The following is a 27,752-nucleotide window of genomic DNA, read 5'->3' on the forward strand; positions in this document are numbered from 1 at the left end:
AAAAAGTGTGCGTGAAAAACTCACTGCTGAGCACTTCTATTTTCGGATTTGGATAACCAAAATGAAGCACAACTAGAATTTAGGCACCTATGTTTTTTTTTAAGTCAATTTCTTGGACTTTGCTCTTCCGCAATGACAGCTTTTTATTCTGAAGTCAGAGGAGTAAAAAGTTGAGGCAGCTACCACAGCCAAAAAGCTGGAGCAGGACCAAAGAAGGGCAACAAGGCTTGTGAAGGGCTTGGAGAATATGCCCTATGAGAAGTGGCTAAAATAACTGGGGCTGTTTAGTCTGGGGAAAAGGAGGCTGAGGGGAGACCTTACTGCTCTCTTCAAACACCTGAAAGGTGATTGCAGTGAGAGTGGGTTTGGCCTCTTCTCACTGGTGATGTGTGACAGGATGAGGAGAAACAGCCTCAAGTTGTGGCAGGGTAAGTTTAGGTTGGATATCAGGATAAACTTCTTTAGAAAAAAGGGTGTTAAGCACTGGAATAGGCTCCCCAGGGAGGTGGTTGAGTCACCATCCCTGTGTGTGTTTAAAATTGTTTGGATGTGGTACTCAGGGACATGATTTAGCGGAGGGTTCTTAGAGTTAGGGTAGTATGGTTAGGTCATGGTTGGACTTGATTATCTTTAAGGTCTTTTCCAACCTGAGCAATTCTACAACAGAGAAAACATTACCACAGGTCTAGCTCTTTTAATTATTTTCTTACATGTGGCAGTCAGGCAGAAAGACTGAAGAACAAATAGCATTAGGAAGGTTGCATAAACAAACACTGCCTGTCCTGTACGTGTTTTGAACAGCAATGGAAATTTAGGTCTACTTGCCATCCAATTTGCGATCATTTTTAACTTTTTTTTTTTCCTCATTCCTCTAGAAATACACTAAAACACAGCACTCTCCTCGATAGCAAACATCTATATAATTAGTTTGCTGCTGCCTAAAGCAAATTAAATGAAAAATCTATTATGAACCTGTAAATAATTTCTAAGAAGCAATTCTGCCAAAGGACTCAAACATAGGCAAAAAATATATCAAATATATCAAATATATCTATTCTTCTAATAGAAAAAGGAAGGCTTTCTGAATTACAGCCATACTATCAAGTAAGTTGAATTTAAAATGTTTTTATGCAAAATTATGCAAGAAACCTTGAAATGCTGAGCTATTTTGTGCCTAAGAAGTGTTTAGATACGTAACTCAGCTTCTTTGATTTAAGCATTTTTCTTTCCACCATAAAAGCCACTTTTTTTTTCTATGTATAATAATAAAATAATGATAAAATACATTATGGGAATAGGATGCATATTTCAGACTTAAAAATACAATAGATGATTCGCATACTTAGGGAAAAAAAAACAAACAAATTATCAAAATACTTCATTGGTAAAAGTTTAATTTCAACTTACTTACAAAAATGAAAAAATATTTTAACATTCACCATACAATCGAGCAACCTGGCCCTACTGACTATCAGCTATAGGAAGGCATTTAAGGAAATGATGGCTGTGTCAAAATGAAGGCTAACTTCAGGCATGTATGCTGCATTAAAAAAAAAAAAAAAAAAAAAAGAAGAAAGGAAAAAAGAAAACCAAATAACCTCTTGTTCACAGGAAGCTAGCTGCTTAGCCTAGTTTTTAAAGCTAATTACAAAATCCTCTTTCATACTGGTCCAGATGTCTTGATAATTTCTTCCTCTAACAGAACTGTGAAAAGAAAAGAAATTTTATGAGGTCTCCATAAAACTTAATTCTAAATCTTTGCAAGAAGAAACAGCAATATGAGACTATACTTTGGATATGGAAATTAGTATTCAAAGCATTTGCTTATATCATACAAGTATGCTGTCACTCAAGCATTTTTATATAGAGACTTTTATAACTACTACCTCAGTAGGGGATTTAAGGACAAATCAACTTTTTCTTTGTGCCATATCAAACAACTTCTAAGCTTTATAAATTATTTAGATATCTTGTATCTGTATTGAGTAACAGCAAACATAAAGCAAGACACATAAAAGAGCTCCTAAGGCAGTAATCCTAATATATGCTGTGCAGTGTTATTCAGAGAATAAAACTAACAAAACAAAGATAGCACACAATATTAAACTTAATATTGTATCTGAAATAGTAAATTATGCAGGCTTTCATTTCAGTGTTTCTCTACTTCATTACAATCGTTCCTGAGACAACTTCTGTTGTTGTTTTAACATTTTTTAACTCCCATTTCTTGAAATTTTTTTTGTTGTTTTTTTGTTTTATTTATTTATTAATTTATTTAAGAAATGAAAGCAAATTATCACTGCATTACACTTAGCCCAACACAGGAATATGGCAGCAGTCTCCCCTTTTTTATATTCCGCTTTTTTTTTAGAGTAGAAAATAAAAGGGAAAAGAAACCCACCAAAATGCCTAAAGGAACCTATTCTACCCATCAAAGCAGAGACTAAAAATGGTTAGAAAATCCTCGGGAGAAGACTGAGAAAATCCAGTGGCTATCTTGCAACCACTTTTTAAGACAAAGCATAATATTGTACCTAGATGTCACAAGGTCTAAGTCAACGTCCTGACTTTTACCCTCAGCCAGAACTTGTGCATTCTCAACACCTTTGGCCACAGATAGCTTCATATTAGAAAACTATTTCAGAATATCAATGTACAGTATCATTTTTGGGTTAAGAAATAACAGTCAACAGAAACTCAACTGTCATTTATGGTAAAACATGAAATTAAGCACAGAGCCTGGTTGTCTGCTGTCAGGTATACAGAACAGTCGAATAGCCTTACCTTCCATCTGTTTCCACACTCATTACAAACAACAAACGTTGTCATAGGTTCATCAGCACTGCGGGTTTGAACCTTTGACAAAGGCAAAAGCCAGAGCAGGAAAGGAAAATTAGTACGTTCAACTTTTGTTAGCATGTGTTCAATGTAAAGGTTTAAAATCAAAGTTTAATGTCAAGTAACTACATTTGGATAAGAATATAAGTTAACTTTGCGTCCCAGTTGAAACCACTTTATTTTGTTTGGACTATACAGTGATTATAAGCTTATGTTTTGACAACTTTAGAAGCAGTAAAATACCAATTTCAGTATAGGAACTGTTTGTATATTTCTAGGAAAAAAAATCTGTGGTGAAACTACACTTTAAAGCTACAACATAGGATACAGACACAAAGGCTTAAAGTCTCATGACTCAAACACAGCTTTCTGTTTGAAGTACCTAACAGACAACAATAAACCATAAACATAGCTAATCTTGTGATAAATACTACATGTCCTGCAGCACCACTACAGTTCTTGGATGTATATTATAATAAGAAAAAATTCTAAGTCAGAATCCTGCATCAGTCCAATGGTAGATGATAATATATACATACTCACTACCTCCATTAAAAAAAGGCTTACACATTACAAACAGTGAACTAGTTCTCTTCCATGTAAAACTGTATTATTAAAATTAAACCAGAAGAATTAGCAAAAACTCAGAATCACAAACTAGAATTTCAGGCAACATAACTACTATGCTTGAATTTAGATAAAATATTTGGTAAATTAATACAATTAATACAACAAACATTCTTTACATAAGCACACCTATGTAGACCCAACTGTCTCCATGTTTGGTATTTTGTTAGTATTTTGTAACATGCCATTTCGTAATGAACTCTTTTTTTCTCTGACCATGTTTATACAGGGCTTCTGCTATGAGAAAGGAAAATGAACGTCCCGAATAACCACATACCTGGGTATATGTACAGTTCTTCTTTTTGCACTTGCCACACGTAAACAGATCGGTTTGGGTGCCTCCTGTTTTGGCCATCTGGTGCTCTCTGATAGCCTCTTTGGTCAGATTTTTGCGCATTTCTTTCAACTCATCACTTGCCATTTCCTGTCACAGACAAAATGGCAGAATTTAGTAGGAAGTTCTTGTTTTAAAGAAAATGAAGTGTGAACCACAGCTCCAATGTGCAGGATCTCAAAAATACATAGTAAGCATTATGTGCACAGTAAGAAAAAAAAAGTTGTTTCTTTTTTTTCCAATAGCATTTTACTCTGCATTCTGCCTTGACGTGGAATGCAAAATTTTCTATTAGTGCCATTTCCCTTAAGACATCATCTGCATGATATAATTATATAATAAGGTTTAATAGCCATTAAATTTGAGATCTTGATCCAATATAGTAATTAAAACAAATAAGGAGCACTGGACAACATGAAACACATTTCTGCATTTGTACTTACACACACATAGAATAAAAACACTGAAAAAATACACTTCAGATACAACCTACTTTTTTTTCCCCATTCCTTTGCCATCATCAGTTTTTTCCTGGTCTCTATATAAACTACAAAAAAAATCCATTCCTTGATATCAAAGCTAGTCATGATTTTTGTTACTCCTAGATACAACTTTATACCTATCTGTGGCTGGGTATAGAGGATGGTGAGAAGTAGCAGAACCCAACACATAAGCAGAACTACAAACTGAAATCAAATGCTATCCATGCTTTTATTTTTCTTTCCTGTAACATTTTATTTTTCACTTCTACTTTCTTTATAAATCAAAACAAATATAGACAGTGAGCATCTGTTTGAATGGGAGCTTCTGTTAAAGTGCTCAAAATGTTCTTTCAGTAACAAATCTAATTTGATTCAAAGGCCAATTCTCCTAGCTTCCTTCCCATATCATTTATGTCTTCTATTTACTGTAAAATGTTTCCTTCAAAATCATTTGACATAATCTGTCAAATTTCAGATAAGCTTTAAATCAACACTAAAAATGCCAACAGGACATGCACTTCAAAAGCACAGTGCTACATCTTTCATAGGAGAACAACAGCAGAGGTTAGTATTTGAAAAGCAAATGGCAAGACAGGCTAATGTGGATGGTAGTGTTTCATATCCACAAGGGTGAATGGCTTAGCAGCTTGAAGTCAGTCACTACCCTGAACGTAAACCATCACTAACAGACCACAGAATCATAGAATCCTTAGGATTGGAAGGGAGCTCTAAAGACCATCTAGTCCAACTCCCCTGCAATGAACAGGAGCACTACAGTTAGATTAGGTTGCAAAGAGCTTATCCAGTCTCACCCTTCAAAGTCTCCAGGGACAGGGTGTCAATCATATCACTAGGCAACCTGTTCCAGTGCCTCACCACCCTCAGTGAAAGAATTTTTTTCCTTATATCTAACCTAAATCTACCCTCTTTGAGCTTGAGGCCCATTGTTCTGTATTTCAGAGATTCCAGCAGAAAGCTTACCTGACTCACAGAGAAATTACATTTTCAGGAACCACTGAAATACACCACTTTCATTTCCTCTGCCCTCTATAATTCAGACTGTGCAAACCATGAAAAAGTCTTAGTCCTTCAATAGTACAGGCATTTTTTATTAGTTAGTTAGCGGCCAGGACATAAGTCCAGTAGGGAACCAATTCAAGAGCTATGCTTTACTTACCTCCGCAGTCATTTTGGCAAATTTGTCAGGAGGTATGTTCCCACATAACACGTTTTTTCTTAGGTTTGGATTCTTTGCATCCTTGAGATTCGCTATCCTACTTCGTACCCTATTTTTGTATTTCATATCAGTGTTTTTTAATTCTTGAAAAATAGGTGCTTTGGATTTAAGGAACAAAACGAGTAAAACAGAGCACTGTGCATTGTTTTCTTTTGGAGGGGAGCAACTGTTTTAAAGAAAAGTCTTTCCCCACTCTCCCATCTCCAAACAGCAGTTACTCTCTGCTCAACACAGCAGACAGTACTTCACATCTTGCCAAAGCCTAATCACTGTTTAGCACATAGCTGGCAAAACATGAATTTGGGGATAATAGGATTTTAACAAAAATTCACAAAAATCACCCAAGGACATAAGCCCAGTTCCTTGTTCTCATTTAATTTCTAACAGAATTTCTGTATTAAAAGTAAAAATAGAAATCACACATACACAGATCCCTCTGTTTAGTTTGTGGTACTTTTCTAAATACTGAATTTCAGTACTGGCACGTTGAACACAGTTTGCTTGTTTCTGTTTTAAATGAAATGAAATACTCAATCTACAGATTAAGTGAACTATTTTTTTTAAAACAGTATCAATGTTCTTAAATGCTCTCATCCTAGAGCACAGAGATGCCCAGCAAAGGATATCTTCTTCGATCTGAGAACCCAATTCTTCCTCATCAGCACCAATAGCAATGTAATCATCTGAGGAAAACAAAAATTAGAATATTAGCACTCTGATGATCTCGGCAGTATTTTATATCACCGAGATCCAAGCTGGAACATGAAACAAATCGCAAATAACTAAAATGAATTTCATTTGCTAAGGATTGGTTGACTTATAAAATTTGCTAACAAGACTTTGAAGAAAAATCAGTGTAATGAAGAGCAACAAGAGTTGTAAAAAAAAAAAAAAAAAAAAAGTAGAATTACCTTAAATCTTTCAGACAAAATTATCTCTAGCTAAAATACATAAAAAACAACTTTGCTGTACAGAAAAAAAACATTGTCTCCTATTATGCTTGGCAATTACCCATCTCTAAACACAGTGCATCTGTGTTTAGAATAGGCTGTTATAATGAGAAAACATTCTTTATCAAGTTTTATCAATTCTTTCAGCCCACACAACACCAGCTATGTTTTGTATGCATGCAAGAGAAAGATTTCTCTAGAAATACAGTAATTAAATATTATTGTTAAAAACATGCCAAGTAGGGAACGGTCATAAAATGTGCAAATTAGAAGAAATGAACCATAGCAATATTGAAGACAACACAACACAACCTAAAACATCTCCAGATAATTGTTTAGTGTTTCTAACCCAAACCCATCTTCATAAAGACAGCTGCCTTTCCAACACAGCCAGGGACAAATTAGACACAATATGTGTTTTCCTCCTCCTCATTCTAACATGGGTGCACTTTGATGAGTAATAAAAACGTAGTTTCTTCTTCATCTCATGCAGAAGGCCATAGAACCAGAAAACAACCACATATTTTGTGACTGGCATTAGACCTATGGATGAACAGCTTACACATCAAACACGAGGTGACATTACAATAGGAGGTAACACTACAAAAAGATTTCTTGGAAACCTAGTGAAAGTTTCAACTACACATAATTACAAAACCTAAGAAGCCATATGCATCTTTCCAAAAATCTGTTTGTCCTCTGAATTACATATCTGCAGGATCGAAAGTCTATGGCATTTAGTCAGCTCTGATTTCTGCCTGTGTCAGAATTCATGTGAAGTAAAAGTGAAGTACAGAGTGAAATGAATAAAACAGATAATTTCGGAAGTCTGCTTACATTGAGTCAGGTTACACTAAGCTAAGAACAGAGAAAAGTTCTTGCAGATAAGAACAATGCATAAGAAAGAATTCAGGTCACTGAGTACAACAGTTGATTTGCTCACTATCTAGCATATCATTCATCAGTTTAAAGACACACAAGTGTACAGGATGGGGAAAAGCAAAAGAACAACAAAAAAAGTCAAGCAATTCACAGATGCCTCAAAGGCAGGAAGATGAAGCAATGTAAGACTAACTGTGACTATATCCATGAAACTTCAAGGTTAAATCAAAACAGAAAGGCATCCTTCAAGATCTAGAATCTGAAGGCTCACAGGACCTCTAGAGTAAGAAAGGCAGTCATGCTTATGGTGACGTTCTCACTCAGAGATAAGACAAAAATAGCAGTTTCCATTAATAGAGTCAAATGAGGAATTACAGAGGTAATAACTTCCTGTAATGAAGGTTCTCTGTAGACAAGATATCAGATGAATAGAAGCCACAAAATGTCCCATATCACCAGCAACAAAAAAGTAGTTCAGTACACTCTCATCTTGCCGAGATTACTCAGTTTATTACATCTTGAGTGAACTGACCTATGGGTATGCACACACAATTGGGCATAAGAAAGGGTACAGTAAACAGAGACAGGAAAAGAACAAAAGGAAAAAACAGTTAAACTTTAAAATATTGTCTACGGAGCTCACCTCCTGTTCTGAGAGCTGCAGAGAGCATTTCTCTACATTTCACTCTTACAGAATCCGAAGTGCTTGGAGCCCGAGGAAAAGAAGGGATGAAAGAATTTGAGGGAGCGCTGCCTTCCTCCTTCCTGCTGCTGGAATTGCTACTTGAACTGCTAAAAAAAAAAAAAGTAAAAAAAACCAAAAAACCTAATAATAAATGTTTTTTGCATTCTTCAAATCACTTTGTTTGAGGGGAACCCACAGATCTTTTGCTATAACCGTTTAATGATATTAATAGAAGAACACAAGACGCTGTCTAAAGTCAATATAAGACACCACTCCAGAGTCAAAACAATTTTAAGAGTGTCTTCAGAATATTTACCAGGGTATTCCACACAACAGAGACAACAGCAAGTATTTAATCCCATTATGTGGTTACTTACATAGTAAGTTTTTACTCTCAGTTCTCTACATTAACATGAAACCATTCTTCCCTTCAAGGAACTTTACTTTAAAAAATAGTAAAGAAATATCACACTAATGTGCAGTCTGCTTACTGTACTGAAGTGGTACTATGGTTTAAGAAAGCTTTTGCATAGTCTGAAAGTGTTTTCTCACACAAGGGACAAGTAATTAGAGGTTATATTCTAATTTGAAAATGGCTGTTGTAAACAGATTTGCTACAAGCAGAAATTCGTAGAGAAACCAGACTTGCTGATATCATGCAAATATTTTCAGCACCTCAAGTGCCATGTAGATGGGCTCATCTTTCTGACAACATATATTTTGTCTTTACCAAAAAAAGGTGTCGAACAAGACTGTTTATCAAACATAAAAGCTAACAGACAAAAGAAGTATTCTAAACCTCTAACGTATATAATTACCACAAAGTTGTAACTGAAAGCTACACTTCTCAAAGCTCAGTACTAGTATCGAGAGAGGAAGGAGTCTCTGACAGATAAGGCAGAATAAACAAAAGCTAGACTGTCCATATCTTGTCCTGTGGCTTTCATCTTTTCTTAATGTACTAGCAGCAGTCGGATCTTCTTTCTTAGCAACATATTTTTTGTACAACTGTACATATTTCACAAAATAACACGGAAGATGTCTAATATTTAAAATTTTGGCCCAAGTGTATGTATAAATTGGTTGATTTTTCAGGTTAATCCTAATTCATAGTGAACGAGGCTACCTGTCCTCAAGGTTTAAGTACCTTTCCTCTCTTGCTTCAGGGCTGTTTTGTGAGGAAGATGCAGGCTCCTTTTTCTTTTCTTCAGAATCTTTATCAGTTGAAGGTCCATCTGGGAATAAAAAACATGAGAAACTTTCACTCAGTAATCGATTTAAAGCAGTGGTACAATATCTCTGATAATTTCCTCCGAGCCAGTTAGACGTGCTGTCAGCTCCTACTCTCTGATTTATCTCTCTCTTGCAGTACAGTTTTCACCTCTCACACCCTTGCCAACCCAGCAAAGAAAATCTACGTCAACACTTCAAATCCTTCAGGTCAAGTCCAGCATCTGCTTTAACTGGCAGTGAAGATACAATAAGAAAGATTCTAAAGAAGCTTGACACTAAATCAGCCACCTGCTTTGGCTTGCTTTCTCCACTACCTACAGAGAGCACCCAGTGACACTGCCATCCTGCCATCACTCACCTAATCTTTGTGAATTTCTCCTTCCAAGCCCTCATAGATCTGCCATTACACATCTAACTCTGAATGCTGTTATTACTTGGATGAGCTTATTACAAATTTTAAAAGAGAACTAAATTCAAAGAAAAATAGAAAAAAGCCTCAGTCATGAACTGGGTATCTAAACCTTTGCTTAAGCATCAAAAAGGAACCTCATTTCCTGAAAGATGCTATCCCCATGTTTCTCATGGGAACTTGTGGTATAAAACACACAGATTCAGGTCTCTTCTTACTCGAGCACTTAAAGCACACATCAAGAATTCCATCTCCAGACGTAACCAAAATTAATGCTTACAAAACAATCTGAGATCCAGGCAAGTCCACAAAATTCTCCAGAATATTCTCTACAGGAGAGTGCATATCTATACTCCCCTTATATATTACTATTATATATATTCCCTTATATATTTTGAGTGATTGTCTTTAATAAACTAAAAGTGTTATTTAAAAAATCCTAATAAAGATACTGGCTCAATCAAAGTATTTATTACAAAAAAAAATCACTAAAAAAGCAAAATTGTAAGTAGAATGGACTGTAGAAGATTTTTGCTATGACACCCAAAGACAAAGAAAGGAAAGAAACCCACAATTCATTTTTAACACACACATTCACAACTAGTCTCTATGGCTACAAACACATGATAAATACATTTTTAAATATTCTATTTATGCACGTTACCTCATCTACTCACATCTTAAGCACATGACAATTTTTGCCAGAGGTTTTTAGACAGATATATCAGTATGTATCTTAGGGTAAACATTTGTGAACATTTACTGATACCCTGACTGCATCTTTCACTTACGTAGGGCAGAGTATAGATGAGACCAGAGGGTAAAGTAGGAGGTAAAATCATGGCTCTTTCTAACCTGAGCAGTCTATGCAAGCATGTCTCAAACAAAAGGTCAAACTTCAGCAGCTGAGACAATTGAACCATCTTCAGCAAATACGCGTTCAAAACTATGCTATCTTTAATCTCTCAGAGAAGAGTTTATATATACTTCTCTTAAATCCAGCTTCATAAATCTGAAAATAAAGACATTCTCTGCTTAGTAGAAATACTCTTACTCAGTCACTCACTTTTATGCATCATACATTGAAAGTATCAAGAAGGTTCAGTGCCTAGCAGTAATTGCTCTTAAACTCACACACGAACAAGGATTACTTATTTTATTAATTACATACTGTTCTTTTGTCATCACAGTGTTTAACAGGGGAAAAAAATAGTTATCCTTGAGAAATGAAAGTCTCTTGTCTCCTCCAATTAGCTATTTTACATCCAGAGGCCAGACTCTGGAGCAAAGGAAGAATGACAGCTAATGGGAACTACAAACCAACATAAAAATACAACAAAGAAAGATGGAAAAGTGGCTTGTGACAGATACTTAAAAATTCAAATAAACAAGTGATTCACATCAGGAAACACACAGAAGCAGATAAATATTTAGAATTAAAATTTGAACTATCTAAGTTCCTCTGAAGAGTCATGATTTTTTTTTTTAATTGTACAGCTATTATAACTTACAAAACCTTTTTTTTTTTTTTTCCAGAAACAAACTGAAATTATCATCAATTTTAGAAATGAAAAATGCAGTTTTAGCCACTACTGCTTCAGAAGCCCATTAACAACAAACTAACACAGACACTTGAGGCTTTTGCTTCCTAAGTTAATTTAAAATAATATCCAGTTGACTGAAGGTTTGCAAACACAACTCCAGTCTACCAGAAGGGCAGGAAGTTGGATCCAGAGAATTATAGGCTTGTATGTCTGACCTCAGTACCAGGGAATGCCATGGAGCAGACCATCTTGAATATCATCGTACAGCACATACAGGACAACCAAACGATCAGACGCAGTCAGCAAAGATATATGAAAAACAAGTTCTGCCTGACTAACCTGATCTCCCATGAGAAGATGACCTGCTTAAAAGATGAGAGAACATGTGCCAGTATTGTATATCTTGACTTTAGTGAACTATTTGACAGTTTCCCATATCTACTGGAGAAACTGGCCTCTCATGGCTTGGACAGTTGTACAATATGTTGGGTGAAGAACTGGCTAGATGGCCAGGTTCAAAGAGTCACAGCAAATGGAGCTCAGTCCAGTTGGTGACCAGTCACCAGTGGTGTCCCCTATGAGCAAGCACTGGATCAGTTTTGTTTAACATGTTTATTACCAATGTGGATGAGGGAATGGAGTGCACACTGTCATCCAGCGTGACAGACAAAAACATGTTAGGCAGGACTGTCAATTTACTTGAGGGTAGGAAGGCTGTGTAGAGGGACCAGTTGCATCCAATTATCTAACATTCAACAAGACCCAGTGTCGAGTCCTGTACTTGGGTCATAGCAACTTCACACAGCAGTGTGAACAGGAGAAGAGGGGCTGGAAAGTTGCTCAGCAGGAAAAGACCTAAGGTTGCTGGTCAGCAGCCAGCTGAATGTGAACTAGTCATGTGCTGAGACAGCCTAGAAGGCCAACAGCTCCTTGCTTGCATGAGATAAAGTGTGACCTAAACCAGGGTAGTGATTGTCTCCTTCTATACCACATCATTGCGACTGAACCTTGAGTACTGCAGTCAGTTGAGAGCTCCTCACTCTGTGAAGGATACTATGTTGCTCAAGCAGGGGCAGAGAAGAGCAGCAATGGCAGTGAAGGACTAGAAAACAAGGTTTAATAAGGAGTGACTGAGGGTACTGAGCTTCAGTTTAGTTTAGAGATGAGATGGCTGAGGGGAGACCTCTTTACTCTCTAAAAATCCCTGTAAGGGAGTTGTAAGGAGGAGGATGTTGCTCTCTTTTTCACATGCCTAGTAATTGGACATGAGAAAACAGTCTCAAGTTCTGCTATGGGAGGTTTAGATTGTATATCAGGAAGAATTTCTTCAAACAGAGGAGCTAATCGTTGAAACAGGCTGACCAAAGCAGAGGCATAAGAGATGTGTGAGCAGGGCACTAAGGGATGTGGTTTAGCAATGGGACTCAGCTTGTCAACCTGATGGCTGGACATGATGATCTTGATTTTTTTTTTTTTTTTTGAACATGCTGCCCAGAGAGGTTGTGGATGCCCCATCCTTGGAGGTGTTCAAGGCCAGGTTGGATGGGGCTCTGGGCAGCCAGGTTTAGCATTAAACATGGAGGTTGTTGGCCCTGTATGTGGCAGGGGGATGGAGCTTCATGATCTCTGAGGTCCCTTCCAACCCTGGCCATTCTGTGATCTTTTCCAAATCAGATGATTCTACAGCTCTCACATGACATGTAAAAGAAGAGGTATTCTAAAAGTACTTTTGCACTTGCTATCTTATAAATAGACATATTATACTCAACAGTAAACACTATTTCTGCACACAGACTGTAATTTAGGAGCTTATTTTCCTCAATAAAAATTTGAATTCGGCCAGTAAGTTTTTAGATGTCCATGAATAACTAAACCTAATGACAGCATTACCATATCTGTAAGATAGTCTTAGACTGTACCAGACTTGCTCCAGCAGAATCAAAACTACACTTGAAATAACAGAGGATCATATACGCAAACTCAACTGAATAACAGACTTCTGCATAGTCTGGCCAGTGTTAACTTGGTAACATTGAGACAAAATTGCTCAGGCATGCTTAAGACAGACTTTTTTTTTATTTTAAATTGACATTTCAAAGTGCGCTTGACACATTTTTATTGTGGTTGGTTTTTTTGTTTGTTTTTTTTTTTTTCCCCTGGCAATACAGGATCAGACTTAAGATTATTGTCCAATAATTCTGCATTTCCAGCCCAGTACATAAGCTGACTGAGGTTAAATCTACTTAAAGGTCTAGACATTCTTTTTCACTGTATACCCTTAGATTTTAGTAAGAAATTAGTGATTTCTCTACACATATATATAAAAATTTGGTTATGAGGAGTTCTTCAAATATATATATACACACACACACACACACACACACTTGAATTGATACCCATTGATATCCAAAAAATTGATATCCATTGATTCATCTGTATAACAATCTACATACTCAAGTACTTGGCAAAATAGTAACTCCTTGCAAACTCCATGTTATGACAGTGTTATTTTATTCTGAGAACAGAATTTGCTTCTTCATGTAAATTGCCACCAACTAGGATGTGCGGTTTAACGTTTTTATAGCAACATCTGAAAGTAATCTTTCACTATAGCTCACGCAGTGACTCACTCCAGATATTGCCTAGGAGCCCTCTGCTGGGCAGCTTCTGACCTCACTTGAAAAACCATTTGTAATCTGGCATAGTTTTCAGCAAGCCAAAAAATCTGTTAAAACTCTGGTGATTCACAACCTTATTTTGATTTCTAGTTTCCCATGCACCCTTGAAACATAAGTTCCTAAAGCATTCAACTTAGTACATGCAGCCTGAACAAAGATTCTTTCCTAAATTCAAAATATCATTTGTAAAAATAACTCACAAAGACTTCAGATCTCTGAGTACAATGCTTGGTATGATTAACAGCTGTCCGCTTCTGTTGCCATCTTTGATCCATACCATTTTACATGCACTATAAACAGCATAATCGAAACTGATTTCTCAAGCAGCTCAACATAGGGTATTTCGTATTCTTCTGAGAAAGTCAAAACTAATGATAAAACAGAATAAGATTACTTCGTAAAATTCCCACCCAGTAAGTCATGCAGCCCAAATAAGCCTTGTAATTCTGGACGTTCTAATTACCAACCAATGAAACAAGAGGTGAAGCATTTGACCTACCGTGCTTTATTATGCGCTCTACATTGTCATCAACAAGAATCTAATTATGTCAGATTTTAATACAAAGAGTGCTGTATTTTCAAAAATAATTTGATTTTATTCTGTACATGCATAACCATAAGAGTAACAGACCTGGCACCATCATGTACATGCAGCAGTGTCTGCCCCGTAACAAAATTAGAGTAAGATAAAGGTAACAAACTCTCTGTCCCAGGAAGAACATATACAGTTCTGATTGTAGTCAAATATTTGCTATTTACTTTCCACTTCTTCACACGTTTGAGATCACCTGATGTAAGCAGCCTAAAGGTAGATTCTCACAATTGTCTTAAAACAATCTGAATGTAGCAAACCATTAAAAGGGGCACCTTTTAAAGTTCCACCTTTCCCCAGCTGTGTGCTACTGCTACAATCCGTTCGCAAGAACTGCAAAAGAGCTGGATCAAGAAACTGACAGTTGAAAAGAACTCAGAAGAAATAAACAAAATGTTTAGTTTACAACTCCTGAGTTCCCTTTTCTGACCTCTTCAGTACAGGAATGAGCAAGAAGGCCCCTCTGCAGAAGGGAAGGAAAACTTTCAGCTGCAATCTATACTTTGATGAACCTACCATTACCATCACACACCACAGACTTATTCCAGTTTTCCACATCAAGGACACACTCAGAGGTTGAGGAATTGTTTCACAGTGTTTAAACAGTTAAATATCAGTCAACCACAGGTAACAATATATTAACACAAATTTGCCTGACTTCAGACATTACAGAAAATCAAGCAGAAGACTATTTCTATTATCTTAAACAAATAGCAATCCCTTTGTTCAATGGGTAGTGACACCAAGAAGAGTTACTATTACTTGCCTAATTAGAATTATCTAATGTTTAAAAGTGTTAAAAAATATCTCTGGTACAGAAGCTGTTGCTTACGAGGATGTACAAATTATTGAAAAGCAGATTATAAGAACTCTCACAATTTCTCCTTTTTTTAACATATCAAGGCACTGTCTAATTGAAACAAAGACATTCCTATGCCATTTACAAAAGGAGTCATAAAATATTTGCTAATGCTTCATGACTGATAACACAGCTAACTGGGATAAAATGAGGCTAACAAAATGGATAAGTTGAGGTTGACTGAGGCTGGCAGTGAAATGGCAGGCATTTATTTAGCACATTTATCTGGAGAATATCAAACATTTAAATCAGTAGAAAATCATACGAACTGTTCCCTATTTCAGAACCTTAAGCCTCCTGAAGCTTAATTTATCTAAATTGGGATACAAAGAAACACAATTGAGTACAATACTATGTTGTATTAGATACACTATCTAGAAGACAGCTTAAGATTTAAATCATTTCAAATACAGTAAGTGCTACAAGATATCCTCATACAAAACCCTGTTAACAGAAAGCTTTTGGTAACTGCATTCATTGCAGTAACGGAAATGAAAGAATTTTCTAAAACTATTAAGGTTTTACAAAGTACAGTTTTAATTACAGAAACATTCACTATCTCTAACAGTATTTTAAACTTTTTTTTTTTGTTTCTTCTCTTTACAAATGAGTTTATAACCAAGCTTCAAAGGGTACACACTTTCACATGAGGTTCTGCATGAATTCTTCAGAGTACCTTTTATGTTTGACAGAGGAAATAGTCAAGAAAAGGCTTTTTAGCTTTTAATACTGCAGTACAATACTGCTCACTCAACAGCACACAGCGAGGTTTGAGAAATGAGTCATGTTGCAGAAGCTGGTTTCCTACTGTTTGTCAGCACTAGTCAACGCATACTAACTTTGCTTCTGACTATATTTTCACAGTAATCATCTGTGGTAGTCAAAGAGGTTAAAAAAAACCAAAAACCTACCTCAGCACAGATAGATTCAATACTTAAGCAACAGCACAACTGTTTCTGAAGAATGGAAGCGTAAGGATTTTTATCAAGTCCACATATAGTTGTAATACACAAAATCCGTGGTTTTTTTTTCCCTTAAAGAAAAAAGAAAAGGTTGTGTCATACCTAACAGTTTCTTCCAAGATTTGATCAAAGATTTTGCTAAAGAAGTAACTTCTTCATCTGTGCTTTGCTTGCGTATTGCATTCACTGACATTCCAATTCTGGTAGTCTGCAACAGAAATGAAAATACACGCTATAAAAAGTGGCATGAAGATAATTGATTAAATAAACATTTCTAAAGTTGCTTTTTAGACAATTTTATTTTAAAAAGATGTATTTTTATTTATCTTCATGAGTATCAGGATGAAATGCTGCAAGCCTTTACAGAACTTTTTTAAAAACACACAGTGCATTTTACGAAGAAATACAACACTACCATTTGTCTCCATCACAGAAGTTCAGAGTTGAGGGAAATTGGACCAAGTATTTCTGTCCTTAAACCACTTCAAAGAAACTCTACAAACTACTGACCTAAACTAAGTGTGGCATCCAGACTATCTAAGAACATGAAAGTCTTTTACACATTTTAAAGTCACAAATAAAATAATACTTTAGTAAAGGTTATAACCACAAAATCTTATTTTCCTGTGACACAATGACTGCAGTTGTATTTGGTATGAGCAGAAACTTGCTAAATGTTTCAGTAACTTCATATTTTTCAAATTCCCATTTACTGACTATGGAAGAAGCTGTACCTGTCATGTTGGGAGTGATTGTGTTTTAGGTCCCAGTCATTTTAGCAATAGTGGGACTTATTAAAATTTTAAGCACAGAGGTTTCTGCGTTTAGGTAGAAACAATAAGAAAAGCTTATCCTTCTCAAAAGGCCAAGCTGACAATGGGCTTTAAAGCTTTGGCTCTACTGCCACCTATAGAGTGAAGATGATATTTATGAGCTACTCAAGATTTTTTTTTTTCCCCTCCTTTTAAGATCCATAACTTATGTCCTCATGGACATATATTTAGATAAACAGCAGTAAAAGTATCATTTTACAATATTTTCAGCAGGCATCTTAATATAGAAAACACCTCCATACTTTCAGTTTTGGGAAAGAAGTATTTTGCACAAGTATTGTACTACAATATCATATTTTGACTGATTACTACATTTTTACATTGTTCTTAAGATGCCCAGCTTTGCTGCATTTATTAATGGCCAGACTCACTAAGTATGATTTATTCTATTCATTTTTGCAGTGGCTTGTCATAAATATCTTCTCCTTCTCCTTTAAAGGAGAAGTTAAAGCTAAGCACTACACTAAAAAAGGAAATAATTTGTTTCTTGAAATTACCCCTTACAGCCCACATAGCACACTTCTCTAGGCACTCTGGATGTGCTAAGTGATTGGAAACATACTGAAATCTTCAGTAGATATTTCAGCAAAGGAGGTATATCAAAATCCCAGGTCTGAACATAGTTCTGAACGTATTTTAGACTGAAGAAAACAGATGGCTACTCACTTGTAACTAAGGTTTCTCAAGATAGTCTTTGTGCACATACACACTAACAGAAAGCATCAAACAGATGCAGAAGTTCTTCCCCATTTCACCTTTCCCCCTCATGGCTGAGCAGTGAGCACAGGCCAAGGACTTCACTCATGGGCAGCTATTTAGCATTTCTTACAGCTGCCTACGTGCTCTTTCCATGATATGCTGTATGGGAACTGCTGAATCGTGGCCTGAACCTCTGATTGATCACCTGAGACAAGCAATGAGTGAGCCCTGGGAGCACAGGTGAAGGCAATTCACCTGTGCTGCTAGAAGGGGTGGAGCCTGGCTCCACCTCTCATAGACCTATTTAAGAGCTGACTGCCAGGGGGGACTGATCTCTTTCTGGAGATCCCTCCTTTGGAATTTTACAGCTAGCCCAGGACAAGGGTAAGCCCTTTATCTATTCTTTTTGGTATAATAACCTGCTTAGCCAAACTCTCTTGTGTATTTCTTAATTATAACACCTGTATATTCATTGATTATACATATGCTTTAGCAACTAGTTAAGTATCACACAAAGACCTAAACAGAGCAGAATTGATCAACTGCTGGATATTATCCACAAAAATAATTAGACGGCTGGAGCACCTCCCATATGAAGACAGGCTGAGGAGCTGGGCTTGTTCCTTCTGGAGAAGAGAAGGATGTGGGGTGACCTCACTGCAGCCTTTCTGTACCAAACAGGAGCTTATAAACAGGAGGAGAGTCAACTCTTTGAAAGGGTTGTTAACTGCAGGACAAGGGAAAACTGTTTTAAGTTGAAGTAGGGAAGATTTAGGTTGGATGTCAGGGGAAGTTCTTTACTATGAGAATGGTGAGATGTTGGAACAGGCTGCCCAGAGAGGTTGTGGATGCCCCATCCCTGGAGGTGTTCAAGGCCAGGTTGGATGGGGCCCTGGGCAGCCTGGTCTAGCACTGAATGTGGAGGTTGGTGGCCCTGCATGTGGCAGGGGGGGTGGAGCTTCATGATCCTTGAGGTCCCTTCCAGTCCAAACCATTGTATGATCCTATGATTAATTTTAGATTAGGAAAGTAACGCTTTGAACTCCATAAAACTGTTGTTTAAATGAGAAAAATGTACCTAACAACAAAAAAAAAAAACTTACCCTTAACTGGTAACTGGGAATGATCCTCTAATTTATTTACCTGAAAACTCATGTAAGCAATCACAAAAGGTCATTGTTAGAGCAGTCATTTGGTGAATATAACTACACATCAGCTATCAGCATTTGAAGTTTCCTCAGTCTTCCAGCCTAGAAAACTGCTACTATAAGAATCATTTCAAGTCAAAGACTCTTGTATCTCTGTCTAGTCCAATTTAACCCCTGAAACTCTTTTTTTTATAAGTTTATAATGTGCAGGTATTTAAAAACTCTCCTCTGTTCAAGTGAATCACTCTTCCCTACTTCATATTTCTCAGCACTTGTTTGCATTTACTGTGTTCTATTTTTGAATAGTAAAGAAACTCAGACTTGCATAAACACCTGTTTTCTCTCTCCACCAAATCATTCAGGCTGGAGGCTTAACAGCTAGGCCAAGCAGCTGAGGAAGAACAGCAATCACTAAAGCAAGCAGAGATGTTACCAACTTCAAATTGCAATGAAGTAATAAGACAGAATTTGGAAAATCTGTCCCACAGGATTGACAAATAAAGCTCTTGAGAATAACCACATCAAGCTTCCCAGGTCTCCATAGCTTGCCAGTGAACTGGCAAGTAACTAACAAGGACTGCATTTCACAGCTCAGTTTCATGTAGGGGTGTGCACCTGCACATGTGCAATTTCCAGTAAAACCTGCTGGTTCAAATGAAGACATCTACCTCACTCACTGTCCAGCTGCACACTACCTACAATGAGGATCTGAAGTCCAATGTACTTATTATTATGCAGCTGCTAATAAATCCCATGATAATAAATACATGAGCTACTGGCTGTTCACACAGGTGAGCAAGCTTACACATAACTTGTGGTATGTGAAACAGATTGTGTTGTGTGTAACTGCTTCATCTTACTGTGACAGAAGTCCAATAAGACAGACTCATGCCACAAGCACTAGCCCAAACTGCTGAAGTGCACTTTCCCACCCCATGCACCTGTAAATTGTCCCCAGTTCAGACTCAAGTGACAGTCATGCTATGAGAAGAGATGTCACTTACTGCAAAGGAATAATGAAGCTATCATTCAGAAGTGCTCTTCTCTGTGTAAGCAATTTTGAAATGGTTTTCCCTCATGTCCCATGTCCGTTTGAATATAGCAGTCAATACCTCCATCTACACAGAGGAAGTTAGTGCTCCCATTCTCTCTGTCATCCCCCTTGACGTTAGCACACCAATGACCACCAACTAGCAGAGCCGAGTGTGATCACTCCACATTTCAATCATTCTTCCAAATCCTCCATTGCTTAAGCAACGTTAGGAGACTACTAGAAAACACACAGCAGACTTCACATATTTATCGAACTCAGGAAAAATAACACAAATTTCAGTCTAAATGAAATCTTACACAGCCAAAGAAGTGCTTTGGATACGGGAATGGATGCTTCAGAAAAACTTGACTAAGCTACAGTTAGTCTACCAAGTAAGAGTAGACAAAAAACAGTTGATCCCTTTAGATCTACTATAACAGAAATTTTCTTTAATCTGCCAATACAGATTAAAACCAATCCTTTATTAGAAACATTTTACTTTTAAAATTGATCCATGTGATGTAGATGGGAATAAATAAGCTTATTTCAAATAGAACAGAAAACAGGACAGAATTAGTATGCAACCCCATATAAACTGAGCTAGTGTGACACAAGTAACCTAAAACACAGACAGCTAAGTTGAAATTTATCAAGATTAAGTCATCTCTGTTTATAACATTACTAAGAAAAGTTTACACAGCAACTGAATAAGAATCAATTACCTACTTTATTCAGACCCTCAAGGTCTGAAGGGGAAAAGAGTACAGTGTCATGAGATACACTAATTCATGCAAAAAGGTGAAATTTTAATTAAAATTGCAAATATTAAATGGCAATCACTAGCACTAATGATGTACTGAAATACATTATACAAAAACATAGGCAACACTGACACTACTTAGATCTTCCCAGATAATCCTGCATCTGCAAATTAAACATCACTTAAGACAACATTACTTTTCAGTCTTTTCCAGTTTAAGTGCCTACCACAGTGGAAAAAAAAAAAAAAAACCCTGAACTTTTGCTAACCTCTGCTATTTGCAAATTTTCAGAAATGGGTAATCTCCAGTTAGTTTGGGACAAAGATTGATCACTGCAGAACTATATAACCAACTCTAAAACTTTACATGTAAATAAAGTTCACCGATATGCTTTTTCAAAAGGATTTATAAAAGTAATGTTAGAGATGTAAGAGATAAGCAGAATGAGAATGTAATGCATGTAAGAGAGAGAGATTGTCCCACACCACTACACCCCATACAAAGGACGCAGAATTGGTACTGTAATTAACTATAGAATTACACTACTGTAAGGTACATGTTTAAACGGGCAATGAAGAAACACAAACCTACCAGAAGGTATGAATGATGGTTCTCCTCAATTACAGTCCAGAAACAGAACTAACTACATAAAAGGAGGACCTCTTACCAGGTGCATAATCCTTCATCAAATAGGGAAACATATCACACTTGTGTTAATAAGAAATTAAGAGTGCACGTAAGGGAAATCCATGAACAGTGCTCCCCCATGACAACATTCACTATTTTCAAATCAAAGGTCAACTTCAGTAACTTGCTGCTGGAAGAAAGCACTTCAGAGCCCTAAATCATAGTGAAATAATACTATTTAGCCAAAATAGCAACAATTCTTCAAGACCTTTCTCCACATGAATCTATTTAAATAATGCAACCTTCCAAATTTGCTGGCTTCACTTTTATTATTATGGAGTTAGTTTTTGCAAGATAAAAACAAAAGAAGTGGTACCTGTAATAACTCAAGGGTCATGGGAATATTCTTAAGCTCCTTTAATAAATCAAGAGCTCCAGCCTGCAAAACAAAAAAAAAAAGTCAGTAGGAATCAAGAACTTCAAATATAGTGCCAACAGCATATTCTTAGTCTTAAAATCCCAGATTGGATCCAAACCATCAGCTTTCAACTTACCCACAGAAAAATCCCAGGAAAAGTAACATTCTGATTCACCAACTCTTAAAAATTAACCAACATGAATTCAGAATTCACAGTTTCCACTGAAAGACCAGAGAAGTTTAATCCTGTATAATTCAAATGCCAGTCACTGTATTCTGTAAGTTGCTCCTTAACCACCACACATCCTCTCAATGATGTCCTCAGGTGCACGTCACTTATAAACTAAACAACAGCACACTACAGTGAAGAACCTCACATGTTTGAGAACAAGAACTTGGAATTGAGAAACTCTGCAGAGTCTCAGTAACACAGCTTGTTATGACTAACTTCCCTATCTGTATTTAGAGTAGTTAAGCCATAAAGTTATATTGGTTTATACACTGTTTTACTAGACACAGGTGTAATGTCCACCACAGAAAGACACATCCATGTAAGCAGGTTTACTAACAAGTGCTCCAGTAACAAAGCTTCACAAGACTTGCTTAGAAGTCTTATTTTCAACTATTCACTTTAATTCAGTGAAATTACGTATATTAAATCACATAGGTTGGTGCAGACAGATAACAGTATTCATTTTACATCACACTGGCCAAGCATCAACTTTTTCCAAAATGGAAGCCAGAGACCATCCCAACGCACTACATCTGAACCAACACATTTGTTTATTATATGACTCCCACGTGGCTCTTTATTCCTTTTGCACTGCTATGATAAGGAAAGGTACAAACAAATACTGTATGGGCACCAATTTTCAAGATAGATGAGTCCATTTCAGAAACTGGAATCAATAGTAATTAATTAGTAGCAGATTAGCTACCTATACACACAGCTACTTAACAAGTCATTCATTTGCCATGCTGGCCTTACCTAAAAGTTTTCAAATATGTGAGCAACATGCTTCAGAATTTACTCATTTATTTCAGCAAAGCTCTGCAGCACCCACTCCTCACCACACACAGGGCTGCCCAGCAGAGGACAGCAGCCTCACAAAAACTAAGTCACGCCTGCTATTATTCAAATGGTTCTGGTTCTCAACCTGTGACTTAAGGAGAGCAAGGCAGCAAAGGACTTCTCTCTCAAGAGACCACTGTACCTGAGCTAACTTCATCACATCTCTGCCTTTTTTTTTCCTTTAATTTAAATTTGTTTGGAAACAAACCCCCAAATCCCCTTCTTTCAGTTCATTAAAATTCAATTCCCTTATTTTTCTTTACCTGTCACTCAACATATCCTATTTCACTTACCATATTTGCTTTTCCATACTTAAAATGTACATTTTGCATATCTTTATTTGCATTTGTCCTTCTTTTTAAGTTCTCCCCAATCAGCTTCTCACACTTGTTGCAAGGGAACTCAAGTAATCTGCTGCTGCACCCGCACCATCTTACAATTTAACCACTAAAGATAACACACAAAACAACCACTAAGAGGCTGAGAAAAACAAAAGTTTCAGGTTTGTTTTTTTCAGCATCACATTCAAACAGACGCAGATTGGGATGCTTTCAAGTTCTGCTACAACCTCTTGTGAATGACAAGCAGCTAAAACCAAAAATGTAATTAATTCCTACCTTACACAAGCCCAATTCACTCATGAAAACAAAGCTCTTCTATTTCACCATTACAGAAAAAAGTCTTAACTTCTGTCCACAAAATACAAGGCTTCTCCAAATGGAACTACCATGCTAATCCATATCCTTCTCTTTCCACTCACATGCATGCTTTTTTTTTTTTCCTACACAAACACTGATTAAAACAAGTTCATTAGCTTTAAGAACACAAAATAAAATCAAATTCAAGGAAATTTTCTTAGCCAAAAATAAGCACTATATTACCAAAAAAAAAAATAATAATAAAAAAAAAGATGTCCTTCTCCAAAAGACAACCCAGTACCACTTACCTCCAAAGTAATTCACTTATTAGCAAACTGCACAGTACGTGATTTCAAAATAAACTCAGGATATTGGTATAGCACAGCAGTGATACTGTAATGCAAAGCAGGAATTACAGCACGCTTCTCATCTCATCTTAGAAATACATTCCATTCAAAATTTCCCTCTATTTTTTTTTTTTTTTTTAACTGCAGGTACCAGAACAATTTTATTATTTCCAGCCTAAACACCTTCCAAAACAGCTTGACATACAGCAGGTGAGCAAGCCATACAACTAGCAATAAGAAAAAAGAAATGAAGCACTCTTTACACAGTAGTTATCTACATGTTATAGCCTCGCAGTCTCAAAATTTGTAATGCATTGATGCTTTCTAATCCTTAACTCTTCTCTAGTCAATTACATTAAGTGTACTAAATAATAGATGCTTTACAATTAAATCTGAATTAAAAACTGCACCACCAATAAGTGTACAATCAATAGGTATGCAGATGTTAGGCTTAGTAAAATCATAACAGGGAAAAGTTAATCAAAATAAATGGAAACGCTCACCAGTATCATAGGCTCACAGTAAACTCCACAAGGAACAATTGCCAGGAAAAAATTCCTACTCAGTGGCAGTCAGCCCTTAAATGGGGTCTAGGAGAGGTGGAGCCAGGCTCCACTCCTTCCAGTAGCACAGGTGAATTGCCATCACCTGTTCTCCCACAGCTGATTCATTGCTCGCCTCAGGTGGTCAATCAGAGGTGCAGGCTGTGATCAACAGTCCCCATACAAAACCACACTACAAAGATGATTATAAATCTTTTTTTGCAAAGCATTTCTATAATTTTATAGGAATTGAAAGACAGGGTCCCATTGCAGGTGGTTTCCAGCTTACCTTAACTTTCATCTATGCATTTAGCAGATTATCCTTCTCAGCCTCCCTTAGATGATCAAATCATAACAACAGAAACGTGCTCTACGTGTATAGTTTAAAGTTAGGCTTCAGGCTTCGGAAAATGTAATATATTTATGAATTTGGCAGACTTACACAGTTATACATCTGATCTACTTCAGGAAACAAACATTTATTGACACAGACAACTTTATGTTTTCTTTTCTGAACTTACTCAACTGTTTTATCATCCAACCTCATTGTTTATACTTATTCATCAAAGTAACATAGTGGAAGAAGTGTACCTACACACAAATGAGAGCTACAGGAGGGTACAATATGCATTTTAACCAAATCCCAATAATTCTGAAGAAGTAGTGACATGTATCTCAAAAATGTAGGCACCTGAAGTAATAGCAGAATATGTATCTACTGTGTATTAAACACAAAATTGCATTCTTATTTTGTCCTAAAAAAAAAAACTCTGTGCACCACATCAGTAAAATAGTTATGAAATCTGCCCAGATACAATTAAACCCTTCATTAAAGCAAGTCACAAAGAACGTGACTCAGGATGGATGTCTGCTCTGACTGCCTTTTCATCCCATCAAAAGAAACGCCATACAGCTCTCTGTCACAGGCACAGAGCCTCCCTGTGTAGCAGACTGTTTCCTGCCATCGGGCTCTTGACAACTTCAGAGAGAAATGGCATCAAAGCCTTTTTTATTGATGGGTTTCATCAAATCATTCTCAAAGACACACACTAAATGTATACTGAAACACAAAAAAAGTGTTTCAGACTAAAATGCATGTTGGCAGCATAAAGAAAGGTTTCCTGTTCATTTTAGAATCATAGGATCATTAAGGTTGGAAAAGACCCCTAAGATCATCTAGTTCAATCATCAGCCTACCCCCACCATGCCCACCAACCATATCCCTCAGCACCACATCTCCATGTTCCCTGAACACCTGCAGGGATGACGACTCCACCACTGCCCTGGGCAGCCTGATCCAATGTGTCAACACACATTTAGGAAATTTTTCCTAATATCCAAGCTGAACCTCCCTGGCAGCGTCCCACTGAGGCTTGCCCCATGGACATGGTACCACTCTCTGCAGCTGTGAGATAATTTGCTTACACACACCAGAGCATGAGCATGTCCCCAGCTGCTGTTAGGAGTTATAGCCCTAAGCCTCCCAAATCCCCAAGAAATAGGTGATGGTCAGTCACCAGGAGCATCCATGGGATCAGTGCACTGGTGGCCATTCCCATGTTGTCTGACAGTGTCACTTGCCTTCTGTTGCCAGAAGCCTCCTAGATAACACTGAATTGACTGTATCTCACTATTCTTGCTATCATGGTATTCAAACATTCAACATGTTTTGACAAGCAGTCAACATGCTTTTCTCAGAATCACAGAATGGTTTGAGTTCAAATGGACCTTAAAGCCCATTTAGTTCCATTTGCCTGCTGTGGGCAGGGTTGCCACTACCAGCTCAGACTGCCCAGGGCCCCATCCAACCTGGCCACCAGGGATGAGGCACCACAGCTTCTCTGGGCAGCTTGTACCAGTGCCTCATTACCTCCGAGTAAAGAGCTTGCCCCTAACATCTAATCTAAAGCTACACTCCTTTAATGTAAAATCATTAACCCTTGTCCTTTCTCAACACAGACAAAGAGTCCAGTCCCAGCTTTTCCGTATCCAGCATCCTGACTGGATGTCCTCTGGTACACTACTCCAACATCAGACCTGGGAAAGCGAAACAACGAATCCTTTTGTGCTTAGAAGTTGAAGGGGGGAAGGGGAAAGGAAGAAACTGGGTGTTACTGTATCACGAGGAGCTTGCAGATGAGTTTTCTAAGAGGAAAAGGGATGTGAGCCTCCACTTGTGAGGCAGACTGCTGCCAGAACTTCAGCACCTAGGTGCAAGTGCTGCAAGCTGCCGTCCCTCCTCTACCAACCTTACTTAAAGTGTCTGGTGCTGCTGTTGGCTATACAAAACTCGGTCCAGTCAGTGGGAACCAGATAAGTTTCATTGCTTTACTGCAACCAGTAATGCTACAAATATGCAAGCCTTAGTAAGTACTTGATTTTTTTTCTTTTGCAGGAAAAATTAATATTGCTGAAGCATCACACAGTTTTTAACTGTCACTTGTATGCTACTTTGTGTGTCACCGTATCAGGCACTTGGCCTGATAAAGGGGGGAGGGAGGTTTGGTGCTCAGCCCACGTGTGCTTCAGAACTCTGCCCACACAGACGTGGCCAGCAGGACCAGGGCTGCTCAGCCACCTTCACGGCTTTGAAGCCTCACCGTCAGTGCTCCTACACGAAAACAATGTATTCGGAGGAGAAACCCGCCCGCGCCTTTCCCACCCAGCTGCCAGCCGCCGCCTGCTCCGCCGGGCTCAGCGCGGACACCTCTGCGGGCCGGCACACCGAGCCCGCCTCTCCCGGCGGCGGGACGCGAGGAGCCGGGCCGGGCGAAGCTACCCCGGCCCCGCCGCCAGGCTGAGGGCTCCCGGGGCCGCCCCCGAACGCCGCGTGGCCGCTCACAGCTTCCCGGACGGCGGCAGCCCCCGTGGGCCGAGAGGGGCCCGCTAAGAGAAGGCAGTGCGGAGCCGGCCGGGGACCGCGCCTCGCCCCGCCCTGGCTCACCGCGTTCTTCTTCTGCACCATCTTGTCCATCTTCTTGGCGATGCGGATGATCTCGTCCTCCGTCGTCATGGCTGCCGGGGCCGGCGTGGCGGCGGCACCCCCAGCACCGAGACGCGACAGCGGAGCCGGGCGGGAGGGCGGGACAGCGGCAAGGCCGGGACGGAGGCGGGCCGCGGCGCAGCGCCCCGACCCAGCAGCCCCAGCGGCGGCGCCAGGCAGCGCCCGCCGAGCGCCGGCCGCGGGAGCCACAGGCAGCGCTGCGGCGCGCCGACAGCAGGCGGGGGCGGGGCGGGCCTCGGGCAGGGGGCGGGCCGCGGGAACGCCGCTCGTAGCCGCCTCGGCTCGTGAGCGAGAGGGAAATAGCGCGGAGGGCACGGC

At 38.3% G+C, this 27,752-nt stretch overlaps 1 protein-coding gene across 4 annotated transcripts; it reads right to left on the reverse strand.

The window, feature by feature from the left end:
- Window positions 1-1,377: 1,377 nt before the first annotated feature.
- Window positions 1,378-27,542, reverse strand: TCEA1 (transcription elongation factor A1). 4 transcript variants are annotated; one of them, XM_052703207.1, is made up of 10 exons: window positions 27,375-27,542; window positions 21,790-21,852; window positions 16,415-16,520; window positions 9,183-9,270; window positions 7,994-8,139; window positions 6,145-6,201; window positions 5,459-5,613; window positions 3,743-3,889; window positions 2,785-2,856; window positions 1,378-1,704 (listed from the first exon to the last, which is right to left on the reverse strand). In XM_052703207.1, the coding sequence occupies exons 1-10, from the start codon at window positions 27,441-27,443 to the stop codon at window positions 1,696-1,698; spliced, it is 912 nt and encodes a 303-aa protein (XP_052559167.1). In that variant the 5' UTR covers window positions 27,444-27,542; the 3' UTR covers window positions 1,378-1,695. The 4 variants fall into 4 exon arrangements, with proteins under 4 accessions (XP_052559167.1, XP_052559166.1, XP_052559170.1 ...); XM_052703206.1 differs by having other exon boundaries at window positions 7,994-8,142; window positions 27,375-27,541; XM_052703210.1 differs by lacking the exon at window positions 27,375-27,542 and adding an exon at window positions 24,392-24,463 and having other exon boundaries at window positions 7,994-8,142.
- Window positions 27,543-27,752: the final 210 nt, after the last annotated feature.

Source organism: Tympanuchus pallidicinctus, unplaced genomic scaffold (genome assembly GCF_026119805.1).
Source record: "Tympanuchus pallidicinctus isolate F22 unplaced genomic scaffold, pur_lepc_1.0 scaffold5, whole genome shotgun sequence".
Lineage (NCBI taxonomy): Eukaryota > Metazoa > Chordata > Aves > Galliformes > Phasianidae > Tympanuchus > Tympanuchus pallidicinctus.

Excerpts from the sequence above, each read along its gene's own strand:
- TCEA1 (XM_052703206.1), bottom strand. The coding sequence starts at position 27,443 with ATGACGACGGAGGACGAGATCATCCGCATCGCCAAGAAGATGGACAAG. Across the intron at positions 21,853-27,374 it reads TGGTGCAGAAGAAGAACGCG|GCTGGAGCTCTTGATTTATT; the intron begins GTGAGCCAGGGC and ends TTTGTTTTGCAG. Across the intron at positions 5,614-6,144 it reads GGGTTCTCAGATCGAAGAAG|CTATTTTTCAAGAATTAAAA; the intron begins ATATCCTTTGCT and ends AATCCAAAGCAC.